At 48.6% G+C, this 19,550-nt stretch overlaps 6 protein-coding genes across 6 annotated transcripts; 2 read left to right on the plus strand and 4 right to left on the minus strand.

Annotated features, from left to right (window-relative positions):
• Positions 1-3,261: 3,261 nt before the first annotated feature.
• LTR64_007424 (uncharacterized protein) lies at positions 3,262-5,473 on the minus strand (the record flags this gene model as incomplete). The annotated part of the gene is made up of 4 exons (XM_064901742.1): positions 3,262-3,880; positions 3,953-4,149; positions 4,213-4,687; positions 4,776-5,473. 4 exons carry the CDS (start codon positions 5,471-5,473, stop codon positions 3,262-3,264), a joined length of 1,989 nt encoding a protein of 662 aa, XP_064751421.1.
• A 764-nt stretch (positions 5,474-6,237) lies between these two features.
• On the minus strand, positions 6,238-7,132 carry ARC35 (Arp complex subunit; the record flags this gene model as incomplete). The annotated part of the gene is made up of 2 exons (XM_064901743.1): positions 6,238-6,964; positions 7,056-7,132. 2 exons carry the CDS (start codon positions 7,130-7,132, stop codon positions 6,238-6,240), a joined length of 804 nt encoding a protein of 267 aa, XP_064751422.1.
• Positions 7,133-7,353: 221 nt separating this feature from the next.
• DIP2 (beta transducin) lies at positions 7,354-10,301 on the plus strand (the record flags this gene model as incomplete). Its single annotated transcript, XM_064901744.1, has 2 exons — positions 7,354-7,370; positions 7,421-10,301. The coding sequence occupies 2 exons, from the start codon at positions 7,354-7,356 to the stop codon at positions 10,299-10,301; spliced, it is 2,898 nt and encodes a 965-aa protein (XP_064751423.1).
• Positions 10,302-11,152: 851 nt separating this feature from the next.
• LTR64_007427 (uncharacterized protein) lies at positions 11,153-11,839 on the plus strand (the record flags this gene model as incomplete). The annotated part of the gene is made up of 1 exon (XM_064901745.1): positions 11,153-11,839. The coding sequence occupies one exon, from the start codon at positions 11,153-11,155 to the stop codon at positions 11,837-11,839; it is 687 nt and encodes a 228-aa protein (XP_064751424.1).
• Positions 11,840-15,469: 3,630 nt separating this feature from the next.
• LTR64_007428 (uncharacterized protein) lies at positions 15,470-16,147 on the minus strand (the record flags this gene model as incomplete). The annotated part of the gene is made up of 1 exon (XM_064901746.1): positions 15,470-16,147. One exon carries the CDS (start codon positions 16,145-16,147, stop codon positions 15,470-15,472), a length of 678 nt encoding a protein of 225 aa, XP_064751425.1.
• A 1,728-nt stretch (positions 16,148-17,875) lies between these two features.
• On the minus strand, positions 17,876-19,225 carry MEX67 (nuclear mRNA export, poly(A)+RNA binding protein; the record flags this gene model as incomplete). Its single annotated transcript, XM_064901747.1, has 1 exon — positions 17,876-19,225. One exon carries the CDS (start codon positions 19,223-19,225, stop codon positions 17,876-17,878), a length of 1,350 nt encoding a protein of 449 aa, XP_064751426.1.
• Between the last annotated feature and the right edge of the window lie 325 nt (positions 19,226-19,550).

Below are 19,550 nucleotides of genomic sequence, written 5' to 3' on the forward strand. Positions count from 1 at the left end.
TGGACGTACTCTGTCTGATTACAACATTCAGAAGGAGAGCACTCTGCACTTGGTGCTTCGGCTTCGAGGTGGTCAGTAAGAAGTTGTGATTGACATCATGATTTACGACATGTTCAGCATTTGCATCGGTTATCTCACGCGTGTTGAGAGGAGTGATGGGGAATTAGGGCATACATAGCGATTTAGCGAATGCATTGCAGCATGTTCCTGCATGCAATCATTCTGAATACATCTGATGACCCTCGTTACAAATCTTACCTTCATTGCATGTGACTATTCCTTTTGGTTTAGCAACCATCGCTGCACGATTCGCACCCTTGCACATTAGTACAATCTATTCCACCACCTCGTGAATTTGCCAACCTCTACTTCGGTACGCTCCTGCCTGGCGTAACAGCTGATCTTGCAAGGTGATTCTAGCAGGCACCAAATATTAAGCGATTGCCTTGGGACAAAGTCTTTGCCAACTAACCATGGTTATTTGTTCAGCATCCTGCAGTGTATTTACACCTCTGACCTGATATCGCCATATTCGTTGCCACTCGATGCAGACATTATGCCCGACTATTTCTATCATATTGGAATAGAATTGTTTGATCATAGCACTGAGTCGCCCATTAATCTATCACAGACTTTCCGTGCGCTAAATCCGTTCACTTCTCAGCAAGCACGAGCCTCGCGCGACCACAAGTACGACAGCATGCGCACCAAGTCCTCCTCTTCTAGCCAATCTCCCATCACAGCGAACGTCACTGCCTCATCGCATGATGATGAACGAATAGATGATGTGGTAGTGGAGGTTACAGACGATATCACTGCCGGCATAGGTACCAAGGCAGCAAGTGCTCAGACAAGAGCTGCTTTTGCTGCTACAGAGGAGACGGATGCAGGAGAACGTGGCATTGTACACCTGTATCGGGACGTGGAGGAAACACCAGGCCTCTATCGAAAGAGCGATCGCATCACTCCTTCAGAATTATGGCATGGCAGTGCTCCTGCAAAAGCTCGACCTCCTGCAAGTTATTCTTCCCATCCACCAAAGGATGAAGATTGTACTATGCTCGCCATCTTGGCGGTTCCTTCCTACATGACTCCCAGGGACTTTCTTGCTTTTGTGGGACCAGATACAAGGAATGCTGTCAGCCATTTTAGGATGGTGAGAACGAGCAGAGTCAATCGCTACATGGTACTCATGAAGTTCAAAGACGGCAGGTTTGCTCGTCAGTGGCAGAGCGACTGGAACACGAAATTATTTAACACGATGGAACCTGAAACTTGTCATGTTGTCTTTGTCAAATCTGTCGAGGTGTGGCACAATCGAGACGTGGTCCATCCTAGAACTCGTGCAGAAAGCGTGAATGCGAATGGCGTCAAGACCATGGGACATTTTAACAAGCCTCTCGCTCCTCCTACACCTTCGCTAGTCGAGTTGCCCACATGCCCTGTTTGCCTTGAACGTATGGATGAATCTACTGGTCTCATTACGAACCTTTGCCAGCACGTCTTCCATTGTACATGTTTAGAAAAGTGGTCGGGTTATGGTTGTCCTGTCTGCCGGTTTAAGGACGACAGTTTCAATACAGGCATTACCCGGTCTATCAAGACCAAAAAACGTTTGAACTCTCATGGTGAGTACGAAGTCGATGACGAGGATTATCAATGCCACGAGTGCCATATCACACAGAGTTTGTGGCAATGTCTTATCTGTGGCGATGTTGGCTGCGGACGATATGCTGGAAAGCATGCGTACCGGCACTTCGAGAAGACTGGACACACCTTTGCCCTGGACCTCGAAACGCAGCGCGTCTGGGATTACGACCGAGATTGTTATGTCCATAGGATAATAGCCAATGGTTCCTCCACAAGTGACGAGAAATTGCTTGAACTTCCTGGTCGGCGTAAAGAAGGTCAAACGACAGCTTTGGAAGACGTTGACCAGGATCTGGACATGGCCAAAAGAGAAAATCTAGCATTTGAGTATACGCAATTGCTGACATCGCAGCTCGAAAGTCAAAGAATCTACTTCGAAGACCAGGTCGCCAAAGCCGTCGACAACAAAATAAAGGCGTTGCAGCAGGCTGAGAAAGATGCCAAGGAAGTTGTCATGGCCAGGAGTAAAGTCGATGAAACAGTTGCTGCGGAGCAGACTCTACGTGAAAAATGTGGCCAGCTTGAGAAAGATGCCACTCGCTACCAGAGCAAATGTCAAAAGATCGAAGCGGAACTCAAAGATTTAAGAAAGAAGCACGAAGAGGCTAAGATTCTCGCAGATACTATCTCGAAAAACGCAAAGACTCGGGAAACAGAGGCCGCAGCCAAACGTAACGACTACTTCGCAGGCCAGGTGGAGCAATTGAAGACATTGAAAGAGGACAACGCAACGAAAAACTTCTACCTCGAGTCATTGCAAGAGCAGATCAAAGAGCTTCGCCTGCAGCTCGCTGCGCAGACAAAATTACAAGCTATGGTAAAATCTGGTCAGCTGACTCAAGCCGAGCTCGAAGGTGCAACTCTACATGCTGGACCTAGTCAGCAGCAGACATCTCTGCCTCGGAAAAAGGCACATTCTAGGTCTAACAAACAGAACTCGCAAGATCCACGTATGCCACAGAACGAGCCAACCGACGAAGATATCGAGGCTGCAGCTGCGCAAGGTAGCGCATCCACTCAGCTGGGCACAGTCGCAGCGATGCTCAAGGAGAAAATCGGTTCGAAGTGGACATACACAGAGGATGCGACTGAAGGTAATATCATCTCGCTCGGCCTCGAAAAGAACTTTCTGATATGGAAGCCGAACGGAAGGATTGTTGGTAATCCGAAAACAGCAGCTAATGAGATCGAGAGCTACCTGACCGAAGCAGACTTCATCGAGCCACTTGCTCTGTCAGAGTTCAGACAGGCACAGACCAAGGATCCGGTCAAGGCTATGGAGATATTGCGCACCCTCGTTGGAGCTGATTATGAGATGGCTCCTGGTAAGACCTGTGACGATCTTAGAGAGGCTCTGATTTCAACAGGGGTTCTTCAGCGGAAGGAGGAGGAAGATCTCTACGATAGTGACGGGGAGGGACAAATGGTGGGCAATAGTACGAAAAGTAAGGCGAAGAAGAAAAAGAAGAATAAGAAGAAGAAATAGTTGCTGGCTAAGCATGCTCAGCTTCAGCAATAGTAGACAACAAATCTGACAACACGGCAAATGTGCTGATCCAACCCAGAATTATCAGCAAGAGCTGATGGTTGCTCTTGTCTCAGTAATAATCCTTATAGTAGTTCCTTCTCAATATGCACCAACAAAACACCCTCCGTAGGTTCTCCCTCCGCATCCAACAAATGCAAAAACCTATACCCAGTCTTCAGCCGATCCAGCCTGATACACGTCCACGCAACCAGCTCATCCCGCCCCATCATACGATCATCCTTGACCTTGACACGAACAAAGCTCAACTGCTCAACCACATCCGGCACTCCGTTCCAACTAAGCTTCGCATCTGCAAAATCAGGATTCGCAGTCTTCGCGGTGCGGCTCTTTCGTTTCAGTTTCAGTTCTTCTTCTTCGCGCTCTTCGCCTGCTGATTGTTGTTGCGTCTTGCCAAGGCTGTATTTTGAGGTCGCGCTGACTTTGTCGTCGTCGAGATCTGTTTTGCCTTGACCGGGTGGGCCGTGGGTGTCGACGTGGAGCTGGCAGGTGATGTAAGGTTTTAGGTGATCGGCGTGGCTGGGTTCTTTGTCTGGTGGGAGGGGGATGTTTTGGCCGGCTATTAGGCGAATGCAGAGGTTTAGGTGTTGTCTGACGGGGTGTATCCGGCTTGCGACGGAGTCTGAGCGGAAGCCTTCTGGTTTTAGAACGTAGCCTTCTTCGCCGGCAAACATGCCTTCGTTGCTAGGAGGGTGTGTTAGCTTGGATGGTCCCTGTTGTAAGGCATTTGTCCTTCTAGATGATGGAACCACTCACAGCATCATGCCTCTGTCAAGACTCTGCCAATTCAATGCTACTATCTGGGCTCCTTGGCGCCAGCTGAAAGCAGGGTCTATGTTGCTACTGTTGACGCGGATACCGGAAGGGTAGATTCGGACGAGATAATTTCGATTGTGATCGAACATGACATGGCCATGCTCCGGATGGCTGTGTAGGTTGCCCAATTTGTTCTCCTATATCGATGTCAGTCCACCAGTATTGACAGACTGGGCTACAGGATAGGCAAGGAAACTTACATCCAGGCTGAAGACATGAGTCGGAATCTCTGCTTCAGGCTGGGAAAAAGTCTTGAAGGAGTAGGCCCTGGTATACACCCCAAGCTTCGATAATTTTTCCAACATTTTAGCAGCCTTTTGCTGACCTTGGGAAGACGTAGAAGCGACAGTGCCGTCTGACTGATCAGTCGCTCTCGTCTCTGTCATCTCTAGAGGATCATTTGTCTCTGAGCTTGAGGTGGGTGTCCACTTGACCTTGATCAGAATTTTGTTGCGTAGAGAATCTGGGCTTGGAAGTTTTTGAATGTCATTGTAGGATTGACCCGTTGTGTCGACCAGATAACCCTTCCATTCCTCTTCAATGATATCGACCATAACATGTTGTTGGTCGATGTTGCAGTGCACCTCCAGAGATACGATCACTGGTAGACTAGAAGCCTTGAAAGCCGACTCCCTGATGGCCATGCACACTTCTCGGAAAGGGATGTCTTTTGTCCTGTAGTTGTTTAGTGCCAAGTTTGATACCTCGAAGGGTTACAAGGGTAGAGTATGTCCAAATTAAGTCAGGTATGAGGGCTGCTTACAGTGTGTAGCCATGATATACACGCGGCTCTGTCTTCAGCGCTGCCCTTCTTTGTGCAATGTCCATAGCTGATACTTTGTCAGTGACTTCCTCGGTCTGTTGATCGAGTTCTGTATATTCTCTAGGCCGCTTCGAGGGAGACTTGGAGCTCGATCTCCTCTGCAATTTGTCCTTTGCTTTCTCACGGATACTCTTCAATCTTGAAACTGCCCGTTTGCTTCTCGGCACAGACGAACTTTCTCGTTCAGCATCCTCGACATCTGAGCTGCTGACGCTCGAGGCTTCATCCTCGCCATTCCAGACGTCAATCTCCAAACACCGACAATCTCTCAGCAAGACGTTGGTATATGCTTCTGTGGTTGCTGAGCCATAGAGCTGGTTCCCGCTTAGATAGGTATTGTGGGAGGAGGATATGTAGTAGTTGCACAACGGAAAAGAGAGGTCGCGGTCAATTGGGGGCGCAAGGGCAGCTGAAGCTGGGGAGAGGAACCAAGATACGAATTCATCAAACGAGGTCAATGGCGGTCCGTCAGGTCCTAGTTTCTGGTTCGTGGAAACAAGATCGTTGAAGACCTTCTCCAGGTGTTGGGCAATAACTGGGCTGAAGTCCTTGACCACCTGGCGAACTTGGACAGCAGACGACTGTCCACCTCCTGCCTTCAGTGTGGTCGCTCTTTTCGCAGGTTTGTGTTGCAACATGCTGCTTACTTAGACAAGGGAGTGATTCGTGTTAAGCAGGCAGGCAGGCAGGGTCAGAGAAGCATTAGCAATTTACCCACGCACAGGCAGCCACGATGGAGGGAAACTCAGTAAGGTCAATCGCAGGGTAAGAATAGAAACATAGGTTGATAAAGCAGTAAATGTCCAGGTTTACCAGTCAGGAAGATGAGTGTTGTGGTGCCCCTCTATGACAGCCCTCGTTTGTGCCATCGTTTCAACTCTGAATCTTGGAAACAGTTAGCTGCAGTTTCAGCTTGTGTGTCCAGATCAAACAAGCTCTGGCAATGATACCTAGGTAGTCACGAGGTGCCGGTCTGCAGAGGACGTAGCCTATGATCAGATTTATAGGGCTGGTTTTAGGCGTCGGCTACGCTGTGGAGAGCCACTACTTTCTTCGCGCTCGTACTTCCTGCCAGAAATCATGGCTTGGGACTGCAGAGCTTCGCCATGTGGCCAGTGCTAGCACGTAAGAGTTGATACTGCTATGTAACGGTCGCTGGGAAGGGCGAGCCACGTCCACAAGAGACAGCTGTTCTATCCTTGAACTCTAAATGTCCTTCCACTTGCAGTTTTCCTCTCCTTTTCCTCGTTCTCAGGTCTGGCTCTATTTAGCACCTGAAGGAAATCGGCGGTCCTCCTTCGCATTCTGCTATGAATATATGCTTTTGATGCCTTGATGTGGTAATGGAAATAATCTCGGAATGTCTGGATGTGAGAGATGGTCTCTTCCCTCCGCTGCGGTGTCAGATGGCGTGGAAAGAGAACTGAATGGTAGTGTTAGCACGGGAAACGAAAACTTGTAGAATATATGTACCAAATGTGATGAAGCCAATCTCTCCTTTCTCGCCGGTCTTGCCCACACCCCTCATGCCCTGGAGCTCCAGTGGTGGATCACTCCTGAAGAGCACTTGGGGAGCGTTCTGTATAGCACGACGTCGAGCATCCACAAACTCCTGTAAGAAGACCTTGCCAAAAATCCTGTCTGTCTCATCCCGGAAAATTGTGGAGAAAATGACAGTGACTCGATCAAAACTAGCCTTGATGTATATTGCTTCCTCATCCCTGTAGTGAACGGCCATAACCTCACCACCTTCTGCCACACCTTGTGGAGCAGATTCTGAAGTATATCTACTAGCTTCTTCGGATAGGGCCTTGTGCTCGTCAAAGGCCTTCTCGAAAGGCGCAGCCATAACATTCCGCTTGAGAAGTGCTATGCGATTCACGAGCCCGGTCCTCTCTTCTGGTGTGGAGGGAAGATTCTCGAGGTCGATTAGGATAGAAAAGTCGTAGCCAGCCTCGGGCGACGTTGTGTAGGCGCCATATTCCCGTTGTAGGACTTGTTCAGCGCCGTAGCTTATCAGTTCCTTGTAGCATTTGATCGCTAACGACACCAGGATCTGAGTCTTGCTTTGTGGTGTAGATATGTGAAATGTGACGCCGTCGAAATCGCTGACAACCTGATCGATGTTCCTTGGTACAGTCAGCTCACAAATAGAATCGTGGCGGCCTTGAGATTGTGTAGCCCGCCGTCGAGCCGGTACAGGCCGCAGAGTGTACTCACGAAGGTGGGCTCGCTCCAGAGAACTTCTCGGTGAGTATCGATTGGAGGAGTGTATTCTGATAATCAAGCAAAAGCATCTTGACTGAGGCAAGTGCTATGGTTTTCTTGTTGAGCGGTCGAGTCTATATATACAAGCCAGAACGACCTGTATTGCAACTACTATCGGCCTTGCTTGTTGTATACGAGGAAGTTGCGGCGCAATCGTCAGACTGTGGGGAGATGGGCCGAAGTTTATCCACTTAACAAAAAAGTTCAAGACGATTCAGTCAGTTGTTTGCGCCAGCGAGTACATCTCACAATGGTCAAGTCCTACCTGTACGTTCTTTCACTGAACTAGAAAAAGGAGCGTTTGCTAACATAATCAGGAAGTTCGAGCAGATATCTACATTCGGCCAGATCTGTTCAACTGCATCTAATTGCATCTGGGACTCCAAAACCGAAGACGAGGCGACCACCTCTCGGACCAGCGCTGGCAGAGCCTTCGTTGGCGCTAATGAGGATGTATTGGTTTGGGACTTGAAGCGTGGCGAGCTTGAGTCTAGATGGCACGTTACGGATAACAGAGCACAAGTTACGGTCATTGTGAGGAGCCAGAACGATCCCGACCTCTTCGCAGTCGGATACGACGACGGCAAGATTCGCGTCTGGGACAGTCGCACCACTACGATATACATCACCTTCAACGGACACAAATCCGCCATTACGCAGTTGACCTTCGACCGGAAGGGTGTACGTCTAGCAAGCGGCGCGAGAGACACGGATATCATTCTTTGGGATCTGGTAGGTGAGGTGGGTCTGCACAAGTTGAAAGGTCATAAAGATCAAATAACCAGTCTGAACTTCCTGTCTGTGGCACAACCACTGAAAGATGGCGACGAGGAAACTGTGCTCACTAATGGCGACGAGGAAGACGATCAGTATTTGTTGTCAACCAGCAAGGATGCTCTTATAAAGATATGGGATCTGTCCACTCAGCATTGTATAGAGACTCACGTTGCACAAACCAACGGTGAGTGCTGGGCTCTGGGACTTTCACCTGATCACGATGGATGTATAACCGCAGGCAACGATGGCGAGATGAGAGCTTGGGTTATTGATCAACAGGCATTAGCTCGCGCTTCAAAAGAGTTCGCAAGTGGTGAAAAAGTCCTCAAGGACAGAGGTACATTCTACAGAAACGGCAAGGACCGGACGATAGCTGTGAGATTTCACCCAAAGCGAGATCTAATAGCATTCCATGGCTCAGAAAAAGCCATTGAACTGTGGCGCATACGCAATGAAGATGAAATAAAAAAATCAGTCAACAGGAAGAGAAAGAGACGGAAAGAGAAGCTCGCCGACCAAGAGATGCAGGACGAACCGGAATTGGAAGACTCTACAGACCTCGACTTGTCCCAGGTCAACATTACAGAAGTGTTCGTACCTTATGTTATCCTGCGAACGGGAGGCCGCGTTAGAAGTATGGATTGGGCTGGAGGCAAATCTAGCAAATCCTTGTCGATACTACTCGCGACTACAAACAATCAGCTCGAGCTGTACGATGTCGATGCCAAAGAACGAAAGTCAAAGGATCGCACCATCGACTACAACCGCTCTCTCTCGATCGATCAGGCGGGTCACAGATCGGACATCCGTTGCCTTGCTCTTTCATCAGATGATCGCATGCTTGCTTCCGCCAGTAGCAATACCCTCAAAGTATGGAACGCAAAGACACACTCTTGCCTTCGGACACTTGACTGTGGCTACGCTCTCTGCACGACTTTCCTACCAGGAAACAAGATCGTCGTCGTTGGGACAAGAGAAGGAAATCTCGAAATCTTCGATATTGCCGCATCATCTCTAATCGACACCATACCTGCACATGAGCGCGACATTTGGTCAATGCACCTGTCTCCAGATGGCCGCACCCTTATCACTGGTTCAGCTGACAAATCTGCCAAGTTCTGGGAGCTTCGTGTTGTTCAGGAGGAAGTTCTCGGTACGAATCGAAAGAATCCCAAATTGACGCTTGTACATACACGCACTCTAAAGACAGCCGACGATATTCTGGCTGTGCGGTTTAGCCCCGATGGAAAGTATCTAGCTCTCAGCACACTAGACACAACGGTAAAGGTGTTCTTCGTCGACACTCTTAAGCTCTACCTTACACTTTATGGTCACAAATTGCCGGTTCTGAACCTTGACATATCTTATGACAGCAAGCTTGTTCTTACTAGCAGCGCCGACAAGACCGTCCGTATATGGGGTCTTGACTTCGGTGATTGTCACAAGACCTTCCTAGCCCACAATGATAGCGTCCTTAACTGCCAGTTCATACCTGACAATCGTGATGGAAATGGTCATCATTTCTTCAGTGCGTCCAAGGACAGGACACTCAAGTACTATGACGGTGACAAATTCGAACAGATTCAGAAGCTGGAGGGACACCATGGAGAAATCTGGGCAATGACAGTGGCTCACAATGGTCAATTCGTGGTCACTGCAGCTCATGACAAGAGTATCAGAATATGGGACCAAACCGATGAGCAGGTGTTCCTTGAAGAAGAACGAGAGAAAGAGCTCGAAGAGATGTACGAGAACACGTTATTGACCAGTCTGGATGACGATGGTGCCAACGAGAAAGACGCGGAAGGCGTGGAGAGTACTGACCCAAGCAAGCAGAGCGGACAAACTTTAATCGCAAGCGAAAAGATTACCGAAGCCCTGACTCTAGGAGTAGAGGACTTGGAAATAATGACCGAGCACGCGAAAGCTGTACAGAATGCGAAGGCCAACGCAACAAAACCGCCAGCACAGCCTCCAAGACACCCCATATACTTGGCAAATGGAAACATATCGGCATCCTCCTATTTACTCAACATCCTACAGAAACTGCCACCACAGCATCTGACAGACGCGCTTCTGCTCTTGTCCTTTTCACAGTTGCCGACATTATTGACATTCTTGACACTTTTCGCAGAAGAGCAGCGGAACATTCCCCTTGTATGTCGAATATTGAACTTCATGCTCAAGGTACACAACAAGCAGATTGTGAGCTCGCGCTTGATGAGGGTTGAACTGGAAAATTTGAGAGAGAAACTAAGAGCTGGCATGGAAAAGAGTAGACGGGAAATGGGCTTCAATCTTGCTGGTCTTAGAGTACTTGGTCGGCGGATGGCGGATGAGGGTCCTGGTTTTGTGGACGAGAATGTTGATGAGGTGCAGGAAAGTAAAGGGAAGAAAAGGACTTTTGTCAGTATTGCATAAGCGTTTGAGGTTTATTCAAGTGTGTTGAAAGAGGTTCAAGAACCATCACGACTCAAATACTATGCTGCCGCCTCTTCCCTTCACGCTCTTTCCTAGAACTCATTCGTCATGCATGCGTAGGCATATTGTGGCCATTAACCTGTCCTTGATCGCACTGAGCTGTTAGTGCAACTGCCCGTGCAAGCATCGCATCAAGCTTCACCAAGCACGTCATTAAGCTTTCCCTGCCCATGGGGTGCCCGATCAAAGCGGGGTTCAAGCATGCAGTAGTAATCGCATCCACCTCGATCGCGAGCCTAACGCTTCTTCTACCTTTCAGGCAATCGATGAAGCGGCAGCTCATCTGTAAGCGCGTCTTGACTGGCTTGCGAGTAGTGGGAGGCTCAAATATAGGTGCCGAATATCCGAGTTTGAGAGGACGACAATGTAACGTCCTACTACTCGTAACCTCGTGATGTTTTTGAACGATTTCAAATCTTAATACCTTGATCTTCTTCCTTGAGGCGCGGATCGGCAATCTGTCGAGGTTCAAGCACTGCTTCTCAAACGGATCTGAGAAAGAATCCTCGTGGCTCAAAATAGATTTACTGGTTATTGGTTTGACGCAGCACAACGTGCATGAGGATTAATACCTCACCACAGCTTGGTCGTGAGCGCACTTTCAGACCACTGGCGCATATATCCGAATTACTGGCAGTCGGCGGACTACATCTGCCAAACAGTACGGGCATATCTTCTTCAACAGGATCCTACCACTGCTTCGTCCTTCCTAGTCCCATTCAAAGTCAACTGACAATTTTCATGTGACGACCACCTTCCTCCGACATCAATTCGAAAGAAAAACTTTTACCATGCCCAGTACCAACACCCTCTTCGACTTCCGCGACGCCTCCTTCTCCGGCGACCCAAAATGGGGCCTCGCATCCCCTCGCTTCGCCCTCCACGCGCCCAAAGTCGTGCTGGTCCTCGCACTCCTCAGCATCATCGAAGTGGTCATCGGCATAGTCTGGATCGTCAACATACAAAGCCTGGCAAATGGCTGGGGAAGTCTAACCTTTCCACAAGTCATTCAACCACTTGTCGTGCCAGCACTCAGCTTCTTCAATACCATACCCAGCCTACATTTGCATATTCTGGCGCGGTCGAATCAGCCGCTGATGGCACTGATCTTCAGCACCCTGCTGGCACTGACTTTTCTGGGGAGTGCGATTGTGTTTTTGCCGCCTTGTGTCGGAGCAGATCGTCCGGTACCTGCGGAAGCGCTTGAGAATCCAAGTGTGACGATCAGTGGGTATCAGAGGACGGAGTGTCCGAGTAATGACCGGAGAGGGCTGTGGGGAATAATGGTTGCGTTGCAGTTCGTCAGCTTTGCAGGATATGCGGTTCATGCTGCTATGGCCTGGGCAGTCTGGAGAGGGCTGAAGAAGAGGGACAGAGATATCAGGAGTGGAAACCTGGTAGAGATGGTGGATGAGGTGGAAAAGGCGAGAAGGGAAGAAGATGCTAGGCAGCGGTGGAGGGAGATGGGGAACTTGTAATTTGACAGTTGAGATATACATCAGGTATTTGGCAGGCAGTCCGTGCTTGGTATGATGTTCGCTATTCCACTGAGCGAACGGTTGCACGACGGTACTGTACATCAATGCAAGCTTCTAACATTCTCTTGGATACCCACCTACGATCATTTCCGATCGATAGCCGTTGAATATCCTCGTCCTGTCGCGCCCCCTGTAGAACGACAACATCGCCAGCAGGGTCACGAAAGAGAAGTTTTATTTACCAGGCAACAAGACGAGAGGCTCAGCATGTAGTGAGTTCGGTATATGTTAATTGGCAGCTGTGCCACGTACTACCTATAACCCAACGATTTCAGATTGCCTCCAACGCCAGCGCTAGTTTTCGCACATCATTCATAAAGAAACCGATGCCTGTCATGAGTTTGTCGTCAACATCCTTCCATCTACATTACTATCATTCGAGATGCGCGCTACTTCTTTTCACGCTCTTTCGTTTCCCGTATCCCACCAGACTGGTTCTCGACCCAGCACTAAGAATAAAGCCTGGCAGGATAGGCGGTAGTTCGTCCTCCTCAATGACACTGGGACCTGGACTGCCGATACTGTTGTTTCTGGTAGGTCTTGTGATCATTGCTTGGTCGGATCCGGACGTGCTCGGTCGTCTCTGCTGTACCAGAGAAGAATGTGATCTGCTTCTCGGTCTAAGCACTGGGTCTTCAAGCTGTGGCATGACTCGCCACTGACCGTTGCCTGTCGGCGTTGATGAACCTGAAGCATACTCTTGTTTCTCCTGCTTGGTTCTTATGTCAGTGGCGCTGCGCAGCCTGTTTAGTGTTTTGTAGGTGATGGGCTGATTTGATAATGGCGACGCGGTCACCATCGTTCCACTAGTCAGAATTTGAGGGTGTGACGGACTGTCGGGACGGAATAGGGGATGGACCAAATCGGTCATAGATGATGAAATGCTGCGATGTCGAAACTGCGAGGGAGACGTCATCGTGGGTTTTCCTCGAGATGTAGGCCGTGAGAAATTGGGTGGGCTCGAGGGTGGTGAAGGGAATAGTTCCAGTGCAGAAGACTTGCCTGCCGATGGTGAGCTCCGTAGATCTTGGAGAATTCGAGGAGACGATGGCAGGATGGGCTCGTCTTCTGGAGATTCAGGTCGTGAGCCAGGTATTGGCTCGAGACCAGATCGAGTCACATTCGGAGTTGAGTTGAGTATGGTGTTCCTCGCTTCGTGGGTAATGCCTGACGTATCATATCGATCAAAGGCACTACCCAGTGCCGTCGACTCTCCAGCTGGGAATGGGGGTAATTCCAGTGAAGATTTTGCCGAGTTTCGTGTAAATTTACTGCGGATAGAGGCTACTTTTGTAGATGACGAAGGTATAGAATACGTTCGCGAGGATGCTGGAGTACATGGTCGCGAGGACGCCAATGTCGTATCCCTGGAACAGAATGAGGGTCTACCACCAGTAGCCAAGTCTTCCATGGGCGACAATGTGATACCAAAATTTTGAACCTGAACTCTAGGAATGCTCGGGCGCAAAATCCTGCGAGTCCTTATTGAGATAAATAGAAAGAATGCAGCATGGAGGACGATCGTCAGTGCCCACAGAGTCAATGCTGCATCGCGAGTATGTGTGTCCTCTGGAGGTAGGTCGTACGGAGGGTAGGCGAGCCAAATCAAAGCAATTCCGGCCACAGTAAGAGCAACTGCATTGAGTCCAGCACCGGTCCCAATATCAATCCATGCTATCCGTCTTGGAATCGACAATCTGAGAAAGAGTAGACAACAATAGCTCAAGCAACCAAGAGCTATAACTTCTAGTGAGAAACCTGCAAACAATAGGGCTCTGAGAGCTGTCAACTGAATTATGTCGGACAGCCTTGCTGCAAGTATTATATTGAGAGAGCAACTGCCGATTGTTGATATAGCAGTTACAACTGCCAGAATCCAAAAAGGTAGCTCTCGTCCCATCTCCGGTCGAATGCTCGTGCCGTTAAAAATTCGAGGTAGAATTGTTGTTCGTCAAGTGAGTCGTGTCAAAACTTCACCTGATATACTGTTGTCGCTTTGTGACATGGATAGTGGACGCTGAGATGGCTGTAAAGGAGTGGACGCCGCGAAACACGCGACAGGTGCAGGTGAAGAGAAAAGAAACACTAGGTCGTTGCAAAGTCTTCAATCGTGAACTGTCGGGCGGATCTCAATTGATAAGACAAGCGCGCTCCGGTCGGTCGTGCTCGTTTCTTCGCCTGGTCCAACCTCGTGAACGGAGCCGAGTTTCCGTTGCTTTTCAGTAGGCGAGATCAATCGAACAAGCCACCAGGTCAGGTTTATGCCGTAAAGACTGTCTCTTTAACGCCAGGAACCAAATCACGAATAGTAGCAAGGTTGAGACTTGACTTCTTGGTGCGAAGCCACGCGATTGTGGAGCCAAATTTGACGTGCATGGATTGCTTGCAGGACAGTGGATCGTAGCGCGCTGAAGATCAGTGGGATGCGAGGTGAATAAACAACAACAAAGGGAAGACTGCAGAGGCTCTTACGAACACAGAGAAGTATTTGATCAATAACAGGTTCGCCAATGTGCTCGTCTTCAGGTTGTTCGGAAATGAAGAACACAGATGTGTCGAGCTGGAGGTCAATAGCACGGAAAGCAACCGTTTCAACTGCATCTGACGAACGCATCGTGATAGGTGAATGGCAGAGAACTTCCACAGCATCCTGGAGACGACCGGGGTTGGATCGATACGAACATGGCGCGCATCTTTCGTGAATCTGAACGGTGCTTACTTTGCAGAAATCCGTTGGAGGTCCAGTTCGAATTTCCAGACTGCAGGCGTAGTCTTGTGCGTTGAGGTCATTTTTAGCGAATATGGCGTACATGCTCGACTCGAGAAGTTACTGGCAGTGAGCAGTGGACAAGGCAATTTCGCTAGCAGCAAGCTAGAGGCGGCAGTTGAAGCAGGAAGTCAAATTAGGTTTGATTGCGCAAACAATTTAGGCGGCGGATCCAATGAGGCCTGATTGCCAAGATTCAGCCTTAAAATGGCTTTGATCGAGCAGAACCGGGGTCGCCATGTTATTTCTCCGACTACCCGGGATCCAGCTTGCTGTTTCGGAGAATTTGCTTCGAGTTGAGGGATGTTGCTTCACATGGAGAGTTTTATCTATATTGGCGATGCATCCATCTGTCTCAAGGTCATCTTACGCGGTTAAAATTGTGTTATGATGGCAGTCCTTAAACAGTGTCTTTGTCCCATGCTGGATAACACAATCTTCCTTTACGCGATGTATGCCGGCTGGCTGCATACAGGTGTTCGCGTTTTGGGCAATGAGCAATCATAGACATCGTTGTTCCACAGTCGTGTAATCTAATCGGCTGACTATATCGATTGATTGACGCGATTATTGATACGTCGTCGTGCATGAAATCATATCCAGTATGGAGGGACGAACTGCGAACCAGCGCCTATGGCAAATCTGTTTGGACGAGACCAGTACAGACTGTCGTCGCCCGCATTGACGCCCACTTTGTATCTGGATATTGTTTTCTTGTGGTGTACTTCTTTTGTGTATAGTCTTGCTTGCAATGACCGACTTGTGACGAAGCTTGTTTTGTGGCATTGTGTAGCGTTCAAGCTTTAGCCTTCCACGTTCATGTCATTATCAATAGTGCCAAAGGCTCCGTGATTGTTGCGAAGTTCTTCTCTTATAGAATCGTCCTCGAATGCCTTTGCTGCCCCTTCGACGTCCTCGATTATGCTTTCTAACTGCTGTGCCAATCTTTGTATTTCGGCTCTCTGCTCTTCAATTTTTGTCGTCATTTCTGTATTCGACAATTGTGTCGCTCTCAGCTTCGCCTGTAGCTCTTTCTCAACCCTGATCAATGTTGGGTTCAGGTGTGCGGAGTGTAGTTCTTGAGCACTCAGTAGATGTATCGGCCTCGCCTGCTCAAGTGTTGTGCCATCATGAGCCTCCTCTGCCTGCACCTTTCTTGCCCGCGCATCTTCAACCAGTCGTTCCCACGTAGCTAGACCGTTCTCTATATCTCTTTCCTGACAGATCTTCTCAAAGTCCTTGAGACACTCTTCACTGAGTCGGCGATTCAGCTGGTCCCATACGCCTTCGAGCGCCTTGGGACAATATCTAGCTGGTGTAGGAAAGCACGATGAGAAGTTAGCGTACGAGTTCGTGGCAAGTGTAGCCCGCAGTGCGTCCTTGTACAGCCTCTGTAGACGAGCATTGCGTTGCGACGTGACAATCTCAGGGTTGACTTGCGGCACTGTTGGAGGAGAAGAGGGCGACCTTCGTGTGTCCATATCCAATATCACATGAGATCTTCTCCTCACATCCTCAGGCGGTCGAATCCTCTTTCATCACGATCTAGCAATGCGCACAGCTTCGTCGCAAAGGGTCATGTAAACAAACATGTGCTCGGGCTTTCGGCGAAATAGCTCCGAGTCACGCTAACGACATTCTGCCGAGGTATCTTCTCTGCGTTTCTCCACATGTCAAAACAAAACAAAAAAAAGAATTCACAAATTGTGATGAGCTATACGAATCAGCAGGTGTCTTTTGCAGGGATTCGGCTTCTCTCACAAGAGTGGGATTCGAACCCACGCGCTGTTTCTTCCGTTAGAAAGTGATTCATAGAACTTTGGGGGTTGGTTAAGCTTACGAAACGAGTCCATGAGAAACCTCGCATCTACATGGCATAGATGAAGAGTCTGAAAAGCTCTTGAGTCACACGCCATAACCACTCGGCCATCTTTGGAAGGTATTAGCTGTGAAGTAACATAATGATACAGTGAAGTTTACCTTCCCGGAATCTGTGTGATGATTTGAGGGGCGAAAAGTGGTCGTGCTGTATATGTCCGACGAAGAAAGACAAAACTCACGCTAGTCAGGGGCTAGATCCAACACCGAGATCTTACAGTCACTTTTTGAATGATGAGAAGACTATTTTCAAGCCTCACTGCACTCAGGGTAGGTAGTGTCTAATGTATACTCTACCTAAAACATCACAGGCGTCGTCAAAAGTAGGTTGCGGTTCTCATCTGTCGTTGAGCGTCTGAGCAGCCCTGTCCGACGTTGACGTCCAACTACACATCGTAGCAGATCTCAGCTTACACAACGAGTCGTGGCTGCTACGACTGCAGAAAGTCTACCTTCGACACATGATGCCATATGAATAAGAAGCATCAAATCTCGAATCCACATGGTAGTGACACATGTACTTTGCTCCGCCTTCTCGTACTAGCTCGAGACGACGTCCATCTTATGCTTCACAAAGCCTATCCAAAGACATAGAACATCGTTACTGTTAATCTGACGAGATCGGCTAGCACGAGAACTGAACATCAAGTAGTGAGACATGGATTTTGCCTTGCTCAATAGTGGGAAGCCGTGGACTTTCTGCCTCGAAAGCACACTTGAACAGGAGATTCATCGACCATAACGCTTTCTGACTTTCCACGACCTCAAACTATTAGGTGATGGAAAGCATATAAGCGGCTACTGATGTCCTTCAGCGGCATGTTTCTATGGATCAGGAAAGACTTGCGAAAGTCTTAGGCGCAAAAGCAAATTTTTAAGTGATTGAATTGTGAATGTCATTACTCTGCTTTGAAATTACCTCCTCTGAAATTACCACACCTATTTGTTGCTACTAGAGCGATTGATGCTTGTGGCTACAGCTTGAATAATCATGTGAACGAATAATCACAACCTCTCCTCCGAAGCGAATAGTCCTGCTAATTCCATTCCTTCAATGCACGTCTTGTGCGTGTCTTCATTTGCACCATGATAAATCGCTTGCTAAATTCATTTCGTTAGTAAAATGCCTCTTCCAGATCTTAAATCGCTTTGTCAAGATATTTGCAACGTACACCAGGAGTATCGTACAAAAGTCGTCAAGTCGTAAGTTGATGAGCAATGTCAAATGTGGATCTCTTACCCAAGCTCTTCATGTGTCCAATCTCAATGCTTTTTTCCATTCCATCATGGTTCCAGTGTCACCTTTCCTCCTTTGGCCTTGTGCCATAACTTTACACTTGCAAGAATGCATCAGCTGGAACATTGCCAGTGCTGAGTGTCGCATTTAGATCGTTCATTGCCCTGTCGTAGTCGAAATTATTGGTGACTAGACATTCTTCCACCCATTTCATCTTTAATCGTGTTTCGAAACTGAACTTCAGTCCTAGTTGCTCTTTGAGAACTTGGTCTTCTGGCTTTCCAGGCACTGGGAGACCGAAGGTCGAACCTGGTGGGAACTCGGGATGACCAGCCGGGGTAAGTATCTGGCCATTGAGTGCTGCTTCTAGTGCAGGTGATGGAGACGGTACAGGGGGTGCAGTCTCCAATCCATTGTTAAGTGCCCCATTAAGTGGTGCGTCGAGTGGCAGTAGATTGTAGCCCTTCAGATTTCGATACCATTTCCTGACTTCTGCACGTGTTTGAGGGGAATCAACAGGATTGCCGGATAGAATGATCTGCTCAAGATCTGGAAATCTGCTCTTCCACCATGTCAGATCTGTGATTTTGTTGAGCTGGTTATCAGATAGATCGAGATTTTTGATTTTGTAGAAAGTGGAGCTGGCTCCTATTATCTCCTTCACCGTCGTCAGACCATTCTTTGCGAACGAGACTGACTCGATCATCTCGGCTCGCTTCTCTCGGGTTTCGAAGACGTGCTGCTCCAGGGTAATAAATAGTACACGGAAGACCTTTTCCGGTTCCCGCGAATTGAGGCCCAATGCGACAATTGTTGGATGTGTTGCAAGTTCGGATAGATTCAGAAATTTGTCTGCCGCATTGTAGCGACTCCGTATCACCTCTATCATAGCCTGTGTGAGCTCGTCAGCTGGTTGTTGTTTGTCGTTAGGTCGGTTGAAAGGATTGTTCGAGGCTTGGTTAAATGGATTGGCAGAAGAGTTGCCGTTTTGCTGTCGGTGCTGTTGGAAGCCGCCACCTCTTGGCCCTGATGGCGCGTTATTGAACAATTCTTTTGACTGGTTTCGATTGTTGAAGTTGTTGTTGTTGGGACCTGCTGTCACTCGTGAACTGAGATCACCATTTCTTTGATTTTGGTTGAAGCCTCCTTGCTGATTCCTCGGACCTCGTGGTGCCTCGGAGGCCTGGCCATCAGTGATCGTAACGTCAACACCTGCCCATTTCCAACCATTGATGTGAAGAAAACTGCGCTTATCCCTTCCCCTGACTTGCAGCTGGAGAACATTCCCTGAGCGCTGGCTTGCTAATATTTCTCTCTGAGCTTTGCGCTTAAGCCAGCCTTCTAACGACGATTGTCCGCCATCAGGATCGTTTGACGCCTTGGAATTTGTCCAATTTGTGACTGAGAGGATCACTGTGTCGTCCGTATCCATGCGCCCTGCCATGGTTCGCGCTGGCAATCTTGCCTAAAGGAATGTCGTTTTGAGATATCGTAATATTTCTGGGTTACTTTGTATGAAGGCCGATAGATGGCACTTTTTTCTTAGTGAATGTGGTAATGTCGTTTGTATCAAAGTGACGAGATCGAAAACAAATATGGCGTGAAATTGAACCAGCGATTGAATCTGCTTTTGGCACAATGAGAAGTAGACAATCGAGGTAATAGACTGGGGAAGAAAGCAAAAGTGACGAGGTCCGAGTCAGCCAAGTTCGAGGCTGCCTGGAACACAGGTCAGGCAGTACAGTGCACGAGCCACCGAACGTGTTTCA

Source organism: Lithohypha guttulata, assembly GCF_036872675.1.
Source record: "Lithohypha guttulata strain CCFEE 5908 chromosome Unknown scaffold_6, whole genome shotgun sequence".
NCBI lineage: Eukaryota > Fungi > Ascomycota > Eurotiomycetes > Chaetothyriales > Trichomeriaceae > Lithohypha > Lithohypha guttulata.